This window comes from Pungitius pungitius, chromosome 2 (genome assembly GCF_949316345.1).
Source record: "Pungitius pungitius chromosome 2, fPunPun2.1, whole genome shotgun sequence".
NCBI classification, from domain to species: domain Eukaryota; kingdom Metazoa; phylum Chordata; class Actinopteri; order Perciformes; family Gasterosteidae; genus Pungitius; species Pungitius pungitius.
The window spans coordinates 15147699-15159629 of NC_084901.1; the positions used below are offsets into that span (position 1 = coordinate 15147699).

At 47.6% G+C, this 11931-nt stretch overlaps 1 protein-coding gene across 1 annotated transcript in view; it reads right to left on the minus strand.

Moving 5' to 3' along the window:
- Positions 1-10948, minus strand: part of pdgfc (platelet derived growth factor c) — a 36719-nt gene extending 25771 nt beyond the window's left edge. Inside the window, exon 1 of the mRNA XM_037459613.2 lies at positions 10212-10948. Within this exon, the coding sequence (XP_037315510.2) occupies positions 10212-10323 (112 nt within the window). The 5' untranslated portion in view covers positions 10324-10948. The remainder of the gene's footprint in view (positions 1-10211) is intronic.
- Positions 10949-11931: the final 983 nt, after the last annotated feature.

Consider the following 11931-nt stretch of genomic DNA (forward strand, 5'->3'; position numbering starts at 1 on the left):
CAATTTAGGGGCCGCCCCAACTTTTGTAGGAAATTGTCCACTAGTAAAGGTTTGCATAGATGGAGTAGAACTCTCAGGGTTACTGGATACTGGGTCTCAAGTAACTTTAATGCAACAGCAAGTACTGGAACGACATTTCCCTGATTGTAAGCTGGGGGTGGGAGGAACCTCTGCTGTATTGACTCTCAAGGCGGCTAATGGCTTGGATATCCCGTATATAGGCTACGCAGTGATGAACTTCGAAGTGGGACACATTAAGATACCGAATAGGGGTGTTGTCATTGTAAAAAACGAGTGTTCAACCAATCCCTTGATTCTGGGAATGAATGTCATTGGTGCTTGCTGGAAGACTCTTTTCCAGAATACAGGGGGATCTGCATTGCCCTGTGATAGCCCTCAGGCTCAAAAGGCTTGGAGTCATGCCTTTGCTACATGCCGTCGGATCAGCGTCTCAACAGGTGAATTGGCCACGCATTATATCCGTCCCGCTACCCGCCAGAAGGTATGTGTTCCAGCCTTCACCGAAGTGGTAATATGGGGTCGTGCTTGTATGGGCCCGAAAGGGGCTGATTATTGTGGACTGGTGGAACCCCTCCCACACACCAGTGCCGTTGGCACTGCAAGATCCGTGGTAACGGTAAGGAAAGGAAGACTTCCTGTTCGCCTTTGTAATCCTCACCCATACAGTCTGTCCATAGGCCGATACCAGAAGTTGGGGACTATCAGCCAAGTAGAGGAGGCGGACTTGTATGGAAAGGAGAATTTGAGCCTAACACAAGACTCAGAGGGTGTAGTTCAGGTTGGCGTTGTGGAGGCCTCTGAGGTCCCAGAAGGTAAAAATCCAGACTGGTGGGTTAACAATTCGGTTGACCGGCCTGATCTAACTGAGCAGCAACGGGTGGACCTTGGTGTTCTATTAAAGAAGTGGAGTGATGTTTTTGCCGCCAACGACGATGACTTTGGTCGGACTAACATTATCCAACACAGAATACCCACGGGTGATGCGGCTCCAATTCGAGACCGGTTCCGGCCCTTACCTCCAACTCTGTATAAAGATATGAAGAGTCTGCTAGCAGGTATGCTAAATAACCGTGTCATTCGAGAGAGCTCTAGCCCATGGGCCTCACCTATTGTGCTGGTTCGGAAAAAAGATGGAAGTTTGAGGTTCTGTGTGGATTACAGGAAATTGAACTCTGTGACTCATAAGGATGCGTTTCCCCTCCCCAGAATTGAAGAGACCCTTACCACCCTACATAGGGCTGAGTGGTTTTCAACCTTGGACCTGGCAAGTGGCTACTGGCAGGTGGAAATGGACCCCCAAGATCGCGAGAAGACCGCCTTTACAACACCGCTGGGTCTTTTCGAGTTTGATAGGATGCCATTTGGCCTTTGTAATGCCCCTGCTACTTTTCAGCGCCTTATGCAACGATGCCTTGGCGGGCAACTAACAGAGTCTCTGCTGGTCTACCTGGATGACATCATTGTTTATTCAAAGGATTTCCCCTCTCACTTGCAGCATCTGGAAGAGGTGTTTAAAAGACTGCAGAAGTATGGTCTGAAACTTAAAACCAGCAAATGTAAACTCTTGCAGCAACAGGTGAAGTTTCTAGGCCATGTGGTCGACCAGGAAGGCGTCCGTCCTGATCCTGAGAAGGTGTCTGCAGTCACTGAATGGAGTCCCCCAACGACCATCAAACAGGTTAGAGCCTTCCTAGGGTTGGCAGGTTATTATAGGCGTTTTGTATCGGGGTTCTCAAAGATTGCCCGACCCTTGAATGCGCTTTTAGCAGGTATTCCCACTGATAAAAGGTCAGGGTCTCAGAATGTGATTTGGACAGAAGAATGCCAATCTGCTTTTGAACAACTGAAGGCTGCCCTAACCCAAGCTCCAATCCTAGCTTATGCAGACTTCACGCTGCCTTTTGTAGTGTATACTGATGCCAGTAACAAAGGACTGGGCGCAGTCCTTGCCCAAGTGCAAGGGGGCCAAGAGCGGGTAATCGCTTATGCTAGCCGTAGCTTGCACCCGGCAGAACAGAATGATTCAAACTATAGCTCTTTCAAGTTAGAACTTTTGGCCCTAAAGTGGGCTGTTGTGGAAAAGTTCAAAGACTACCTCACCGGAGCCAAGTTTGTAGTATTCACAGACAACAACCCAGTGGCTCACTTACAGACTGCTCGTCTGGGCGCTGTGGAGCAGCGGTGGGTTGCACAACTTGCCTCTTTTGATTATACTGTGAAGTACCGCTCTGGAAAGGAGAATGCTAACGCTGATGCCCTGTCCAGGTTCCCCCAAGTGTCCATGTCCACAGGCAGAGCATCGGCTAGGGTCGACCTCACCACTGCTAGGCTCGACCAAGAGGATGGAGTGGCACTGCTATCTGGAGAGTGGGGAAGCTGGCAACAGGATGACCCTGACATTGCCATCGTCAAGAGGTATGTGGGCCAGGGACTTCCTCCACAAGGACCAGAGAAAAGGGCTATGACCGATAAGACCAGAAGGATCCTCCAACAATGGAAGAAATTGGTTATCCGAGAACAGGTCCTCTACCGGGAGGTAATAGACCCTAACACTCACGAGCTACGATCCCAAATTGTGTGTCCAACAGCTAGGTGCCAAGAAGTCTGGCAGAAGTACCATGTGGCAGCTGGACATCCAGGGGTTGAGAGGACCTTGGCCAATATTCGACGCTGTTTCTACTGGCCTTGTATGGAAGAAGAGGTGCAGGGCTTTCATTCGGGGTGTGTCATGTGTAGCTTGAAGAAAGACAAAGTAGAGGCTAAGGCACCCCTGAACCCAATTGTTGTGTCATACCCTCTTGAGGTAGTTGCCCTTGATTTTCTTTCTCTTGGTAGGCCTACAGACGTGTACCAAAATATCCTTGTGATGACTGACATGTTTACCCGTTACGCATGGGCTGTACCAACTCGAGACCAGACAGCGAAGACTACAGTCAAGGCAATATGGACTCATGTCATTCAGACATTCGGCTGCCCAGGTCGTTTCCATTCCGATATGGGCCCAAACTTCGAATCCACTTTGATGCAGCAGCTTTGCGCTATGTATGGAGTAGCGAAGAGTCGAACAACCCCCTATCATCCAGCCGGAAACGGTAGGGTAGAAAGGATGAACCAGACTCTGCTAAACTTATTGCGCACCTTGGAGGGTGAAAGGCAGAATAGGTGGGCAGAGCATGTTCCTGAGTTGTTACAAGCCTACAACAATACTGTCCACAGTTCTACAGGTTTTGCCCCAGCCTACCTTATGTTTGGCCGCCATCTAAGACTCCCAGTAGACGTCGAGCTGGGAGTAGCGCCCCACCAACCCGAGTTGACACTTAGTGGGTGGGTGGAAGACCATCATCATAAGCTAACTTCAGCCTACAAGCTCGCAAGAGGTAGGATGGGTCATGCTGCTGAACGTGATAAGAGAAACTTCGACCGTAAGGCCCAGGCGTTATCCTTCCTCCCAGGTGAACGAGTGTGGGTAAGAGATAGGAACAGACAGGGGCAAGGGAAGCTACGGTCATGGTGGAATCCAGAGCCCTATGTTGTAGTTAGCCTTGTGGGCGATTCTGGAGTGGTGTATAAAGTTAGGCCAGAGCGTGGGGGGGAGGAAAGAACCCAGCACAGGAATGCTTTGAAACTTTGTATAACCCCCGTCCATGTCCCCCCTGAACCAGAAACTAGAATCGAGACAGGGGCGGAAGTAGACCCTGTATGTTTTGGATTTTATGTGGTGCCCCCAGAAGCAGGGGCAGACTTTTTGCCTCAACAACAACAACAACCAGCAGGAGTAGTGGAGAATGTGCTCCGCCGGTCGACACGAACTACCCGTGGACTACCACCAGGCCGATATCGAGACTAGGCTTGTCCAGTGGCAGGGACTGCCTACATTTAAGTGGGGGGGTATGTCACGGGGTGGACAATTGCATGTTTATTGGTTTATTTTATTGATATTACTGCATGGTTTTTGTTGTTTGCTTGCATGATTTGTGTGGCAATTTGTTTGCAGTTTTAATTGGCATGGTGTCCTTAATTGACAATCTGCCCCAGTGACACACCAACAATCAGCCGCTGATTGGCAAAGGGACCAATGGAGAACTGCCAAGGGCGGGGCTGTTCCCTTTTTAAGACAGGTGGACAGAGACTGGGGAGTGCAGAAAGAACAGAGAGAGGACACGTGGCAGTGTGGAGCTGGAGCTGGAGCTGGAGCTGGAGCTGGAGCTGGAGCTGGAGCTGGAGCTGGAGCTGGAGCTGGAGCTGGAGCTGGAGCTGGAGCTGTGGTGGTAGCAGGAGCAGCAGGAGCAGCAGGAGCAGCAGGAGCAGCAGGAGCAGCAGGAGCAGCAGGAGCAGCAGGAGCAGCACGAGCAGCAGAGGGCGGCTGTCAACCCAGTGTTGTGGCTGGTGGGAGATCTACGTGCGGGACTCTGCTGTGGTGGCCTTGGATGGACTATTTTAGGGTTTAGGATACATTTTAAGCATTTATATTAAAATAAATACCTTATTAGTATTTCCGCCCTTGTCTCCTTTTGGGTCATTATGTCACTGCTCTCCCCCAAATATAAAGAACCTGGACTTTTGTTTTAGTTGAGTTCCTAGGGCTCTTAGCCTTTACCTAGGTGGCGTTGTTGGCAACATAACTTATTTTTGCTTCACCTCGGCCGTTGACACATGCCCTCCAGAGACAGTAGCCAAGGTCAGCTCACCTCAATGCCAAGATCTTCGGTTCAGTTAAAAACCGCCGCGAGACGAGCGGTCCTCACTGACGGAGCTTCTGTCATTTGTTTGATATGTCTTTGAGGAACGCATCAGTTGGCATATGGTCACTCTGTGTCATTATTTTTATAGAAATGGAATTTATTCGGAGTAATACTTCTTAAACCCTTAAGTCCTTATGAGCTGCTAAAAAAACTAGACAGCAGACATTATGACGATGAGCCCGGGGAGATGAAAACAAGGAGCCGAGGACCTCGAAGGGTTCGGCAGGTATCTGCTCTGACAGGTGAGTGATCTTGACTTTGGGCAGACGTGCTGCTCCCTTCGTGTTCAGCCTGCACGCGGCGTTAGCACCGTGGCTACCCGCGCCGCTGTGTCCAGGGGTCTGAACTTTTCTGCTCTCGCAGCAGTGAGAGGCTCCTTTTCCCTTTGGCTTTGTTTTCCTTTGCTTCGTGTGGCGCTGCTTTGCTCGCTGCCAGCTGGTCAGACCGGAGCTACTTGAAGCACGCAGACGGCTGATAACATTCACACAGTCCTTCCGCTAAAGGAAGCCAAATTGCTTTTTGATTTCAAGTAATTTCATTGTGAAGATAAGGAAAGAACGAGAAGGAAAAAAAAGGAACACGATAGAAATGTTATCTGTATTTATTTTAGCTGTAGAGAGAATATAGTGAGGTCTGGTGGCTTTTCATTAGAATGGAGGGCCATTGGCGGCGGCAGGACAATGAGACCACCACACTAAGGGAACTGATACGAACACTAAAGAACCCTCAACCACATCAAAGGTTTCACTTCAGGACGGCATTCATCCAGCCGATGTTTGCTGATCACCAGCCTTCAGACCCGGGAGCTCCGGGTTCAGCCGCTGGTACTGATACTGGCCACTGTGCCTTGCCCAAGGGCACTCCAAAACGAGCTAATAACCAGATGAATAAATGAATAGGGTTACATTTGGTGTGACAAAGTTCTTTTGCAGTGACAAACCCTTTTTGGTTAAATCTGTGAACATACTTTATCTGTTTTCAAATATCTGTGTTACCACAGGTTATTTTTAAGTTAAATGTTCTTCTTGCATGATGGACAATGTAGCCAAGTTGACCAGTGAGTCTTTACTTTTTTTGTAAACACGGGTGGTCCAACTCTTTTTCTAAATATCTAATCTTCAGGTTTGTCCACAGGTTCAGGTTTGTCATTGTCATCATAGAGGTCCTTATCCAGCGGAGACAAACTACCGCAAGTAAAAGACAAAAAGGATATATTTAAATTCCACCCCCAATTCAGAGGGTGAAGTGTCATATCTGTGGGTTTCTAACTGAGAAAAACAAGACATAATGTAAACAGATGGAAAAATGAATGAGCATGTGAGTCTGCAGATGTGGTGGCGTTTAAAAACTTCAGACTTTTAAAAGGCAGCCACTTTACAGGGGATTAATCTCTCATAGATGCCTGATTGGGTCTCTGGCCCAGTTTCCAATCTGCTCTACTGGGTCATTGTGCTGGTTCTACTGCACCTTTAGCACTAACCTCTGTACCAAACGCTATCAGATAGAAATCCCATGCGGTAGAAATGTATGACTTTTGTGTTTTGAGCCGGTTGCGCTTTTTGAATTATTGTTGCATTGACACTGCTCTCATCCAATTTCTACGGTATGTCTGACTCCGTCAGACCATCAGCGGCCAAAGCATTGGCCCTAAGCAACAAAATAAAACACCTCACTCATACTAACTCAGTCGAGCTCAAGGCTGAGTGTCTTGTGAGAGCATTTCTTCTCCGGGTGAAGCCTAAACCCGCGAGCCGGCTCCCTGGAGACGTCCCCCCGGCTGCCGGTGCTCCCGCCGCCTGAAATGACAAACAGCGGGCAGGCGGTGGCACGCTTTGCTTGCCAAATACAGCACTTGGAGTTCAAATAGCGCTGACAGGAAAAACATAGACACTGTTATCCGGGGTCGCCTCACTCTGCAGTGAGATGCCGAGGGGAAAAAACTGCTCCTGGCAGCAGACACAGACCTGTCTGTGTTCAGTGGTCGGGGGGGAAAGTGAAATGACTGCAGACTTCTTTTTCTTACTTACAGTTCGGACTTTCATGACGAATGGGCCTGAACTGTTAAAATCCATTGTTCGAATAAAAAACAAATCATTGGGTTCATTAATAGCTCATCTAAACAAAATCAATTTAGTTGTTTCTTTCATTGCGACCCGCTGAGTCGATTAATTCATTTGACCCGGACGTTTTTACCCGGATGGTTTTAATTAAGACAAGAATCCCGGCTGCTGCTGCGCTGCCAACTGCAGCGATGGACTGCAACGTGTTGCATTCATTCCATCAGAGTACAGCCTCTTTTCACTGGAAACACACGAAACATCTGACCTGTATTTAAAAACCGGCTAGTTTTCTTTCCTTGCTTTTGCGAGGCACATCATGATTTACAATTAAAAGTTTAAAATAGCACTTAAAATAACAGAAAACCACAACGCCAGCTTGCCCCACTTGTAGCTGCAAGCAGAAGAAGATTGCACCATGAGGATTTGTCTGGACAGATCTGGTAACTGAGGAGAGCAACATTTACATTTTCTTAACACGTTGTGCATACATCATTTTAGGGAACTTAATTGGGTGACCTTCAAGCTAAAAGTCTAAATGAAGTGAAGTGGGATCCACTTTATCTTGAGCAGTGGACAGTGTCCTCAATTCAGAAACATGACAGTCCTCCTATGCAAATTTAATTTAATAGGTTTGTGGTATTGCCGTCACAATGTTTTATTCTTTCAACTTGTTTTGAAAGATGGACAACCATGAGCTCCAGCTGACATCTTCAAGCAGACAAAATCCTGCAAGTGACTGTTTTTGTAACAGTTACTGACTGCATCCCAAATATCCCAAAGCCTCAAACTGAATTGACTTTCGCAAGCTAGCGCTCTGTGATCAGATGGTTCTTCTCTCTGCATCTTAGGAATTGAAGTTGCCTTCTCCCCCTGCAGTTTTTTTGGAGAGTATTCAGTTTTAAACGCCTCAGAAGTGCTTGAACCGTCATTCAAACCCACATTGTCTTTGTAAAAAATGAATGGGACAAATACTTGCAAGAACCCGACTGAGAAAAAAAAACAAATTATAATGACACTTTCCTCAAGGTTTGCTATTAACAAACCCTTGTCAGCCATCTATGAATGAACGTGTGATGAGGGCCACGCTTCACATTGCACCTGAACGGCCACCCTGAAACTTTAAACTGTTTATCTGCATCATTATCCGATGAATGCACAATGCACCTCTGTATCCTTTCCACCCTGCTTTCGTGTATACGCAAAGGACTACACGCGTTCACACGGGGCCCCAGTGACCCCTTGTGACCCCAGTTCTCGCCCTAATCTCGTAATCTGCAGCAGAACAGCCGCCTCTGTGATCATTGGCAGGTCTAGCGCGTTGCATACCTTCCCCTACTGGCCCGAGGAGGGGATCATATCTGCAGGTAATCCGCATCCCCCACCAATATTTGCTGCCGGATTTTTCTAATAAGCCTACAGGCCGGTGCGTATGGGTGGGCCGGTGGGCGGGGGGGTTTAAAACATGGCCTTCTACGGGGAAGTGAAGCCAGGCTACATAAATCACAGAGATGATATAAAGAGGAGCTCCCTGTGATGACCTACCTGCATGATTGGGAAGCTGAGATGCACCTTCAGTGTTATATAACTGCCAGAAAATCACAGCCTTACAGGAAAAGGCTTTGTGAGCGCTTCAACAGGAACAAAGGTCGTGTCAGTGCAATGAAGCGAGCTTATATACTTTAGTTAATACGCCCGCAGACAAGGTGCAGCTACGGCTTTGTTGTGATATGCCTGAGTCTACATGCATGGACGGATGAACACCATTCATTGAACTGAGTCTAAAAAATGCTGCTCTATTTAATACAGAACATAAATCATGTAAGAAATCACAACTATATCTCCTACAAAACACATTTCTATGTGAATAGGCTTCCTGCTTTTGGAGGAAACACAACGCTGTCGAATGTCAGGTGTCATTTCTACCAATGTGATTTTTCTTAATAACCGCGAAACCTTTTGGGCGGTTATTGCAAACCTATTGAAAATGACGTATGCGATGCATGCTATCGAAGCGTAAGGCCCCTCTCTCTGCAACTACTACTAAACAGGCCAGACAGGTCTGCCCCCCTCCCCCACCCCATTCCTTCCTTAGATCGATATCAAATTGTCTCGCATAGCATCAGCAATCAAGCACGCCAGAGCGGTGAGCGCCCAGTCAAAGGTCACGGGCGGCCTGGCCCGGCTTCGCCCTCAGCCAACGTGTGGCCGCTGTTTTTCAAAGACTCCTTTGACAAGCTCAACATCTCTCCACCCGACACCTTCCACTACTCCCACCCCTCCCCGCCTCCCCCGACTCCCTCCCATCGATGCTGTTTTCCTTTCTCTGCCGTCCTGATTAAACCCGGAGGTCCCGGCGGGAGGCTCTGGTTTCCCAGCCCCGACTGTTACTGTAGAGTGAAGTCAGCGCTGCGTGTCCTCACACAGTCAAACCCACCGGCTGTGGGACGGCTGAGCAATGAATGAAGCTTGAGAGGAACACCATCTGCAGCGTGCAGACGCCGCGCCACTTTTAACTGGTCCTGTTGTCATGTTGCTGTTTAAATCAGTATATCAGTCCATTACAAATTAGCTTTTCTGCTAGTTTATAAATGCTCCACTAACTTGAACTAGCATTTATAAGAAGAAGATTAGGAAAATCCTCCTGCAAGGCTCATGCCTGTATAGCTGTAGCTTTGTACTCAAAAAGGAGGACTATTATGATGGAGTGCTGGTATTCCTGGTTCATAACAAAAAGAAAGTGTCTGAGAGGAAAGTGAATCGGGAGTCGCACGGATTGGTTAATATTGAAGTGAGACACCATCCAACTAGGCGAGCGTGGTGAAGGTATCAAACAATCAAGAAGATTCCATGGAGATGAGAAGCCAGTGGACATGAGTCAGAGCATCGTTGAAAAATCTATTGCTTTTTTCAACTTTAAAAGATGGTCCCACACACACACACACACTATCGGCCACACACTGTCCAACAACAAAGAATGCAATTGCCAAATTACAAACGATGGCAGGACATCAGATGTCGGAAAGGTAATTATTCACTAAATACACCTCAACTTCAGTCTCATAGTTCCTGCATTTGATAGTGCAGCTCTGTGCAGCTCTGAGGGGACGCAAATCACTGCTGCATGAATGGAACCTTTTTTTGTGATCAGAGGAAAAACTTCCCTCGGGGGGACAAGGAATTTTAGGGGGTTTCCCCCCTTAAACATACACGGGTACACTTTAAAAGGTAAAATGTAAATCTGCACTTCCTATGGCTGGATAATGCACTTTAATGTGAATGAAACGCTCCCATTCATTGCAGTTTGAACACAAGCAAGATGTGCGTTTCAAAAATAATGGTTTCAAGCATTTTGTTCTAAATGGTTGAAAAACAAACAATGAGAACTCACCGTTTTGCTCTTTTACAGTTGGGGGCTGAAACTTGCTGACTTGACTTGATTCGGCTTCCGTGCCATATTGTTGGAGAAGCGATGCAAGGAGGAATATGAATGGAAGGATCATTTGGATGAGTGGTGGTTGGCGATCACAAAGCGCTGTTGACAGGATGGTTTGTATCACCACGCACGTGCGTCGTTTACGGGGCACCAGTGCTGTTTCGGACACATTTGGAGAGGGTAAAGCCAGAGTAGAATCCACATAATCTTTATCAGTCCTTCTGGGGGGACAAGTGAAAGTTGTATCGTCCTAAATCAAGACAAATCCGCATCCAAAGCTCGCAGATGTCGCCACTTCGTGACGCGCGGTGCGCACCTGTTGGTACTGAGAAAAGTTGGTTACTGAGTTGGACGTGGCTTAACTCTATCGAATTATAATCCTGGATTTAGTTTGGAATTCGCCCCCATGTAGGCATATCATCTACAGCACGAGATCACTTCGAAAAGCGCAGATGCATTTTGGCTAAAGCGCGCGCGTCCGCGGTGCGTTCCCGACTCCGTCTGGATAAATCCGGGTCGATCTTTACGCATTACAGCCAAAAAGCTCAAGCAGAGACGGCGAGAGGGTTCAGCAACCTGACACAGTCAGTCTGCACCCAGAAACCACCCGCAACAGCCTCTGTTGTCCCGCGCGGGTCTTGAGCAATAACTTGGTGGAGATAAAGTGTCGCGGCTCAGCCGGGGTCGGGTATGCGCACACTGCCAACAGTCGGCACAACAGGTGCTGTACATAAAGTGCAACTTCCCAGCAGAGGAAACTCCCCGGCGGGTTAACTATTGCGCTGCTGCTGCTGCTGCTGCTGCTGCTGCGGGGTCCAATGGGCTGTTTCACCCACTTTCAGTGACAAATTGTCCAATGCAGGTCCACGTGGACAAAGAGTTGCATCCAGATAACCGAGCAGCTGCGCTCCGTCTGTAATCATTAATATAAAGGAATCATTAATATACATATTTACAGACTGTTTGCTCCTTACTTCAAAAGTAAGCGAAACACTCAAATACCAGATTGAAGTGGACATTTATGGGGGAAAGTCTAATACTGTCATTAGTTATTTTTTTCGTTCTGCTCTTTTGAGTGAATTTTCTCCCAAATTCTAAAATCATTCAAAAGTTGAGGTGATTTGCAGGGGGAATAGTTGCATCTCAATACAAAATATATTACCAAGTCATTGTTTGAGGAAGCGCTCCTGAATATCTGTTCATTTTGGGCTACACCACTGTTACATGTCATACCCATGGTCCCCCAAATGGCTTACATACACAATGATGTGGGCAGTGCAGACCCTCACCAGGAAGCTCACCATAAAAAAGCACTTTCATAAGTAAGCTTGTTGTAACGATTGAATAATTGTTTAAAGCCTTGAGTGATTTCCCACACATAAAGGGATGAAGGACAGATGTGCGCCGACCCTCCAGACTCTGCATCAAATGTTTCTGTGGAAGGAAACGTTCAAGAGCTTCCCAATTTGTCACATCAAAGCAGAGACGCTGCTTCCTTTCTCCCCGGCACGCTGATGTACCTCATCAACAGCGTTTCATGTGGTTCCTCCCCTACTCCATTGTATGGCAAGATCCCCCCGCTCTCAGTGCATGGTAAGTCTGGTGCAGACACAACAATCAAAAGGGGAGCTGGAGACATATTGAACCCATTGAGCCAGACACATGATGCAATGCT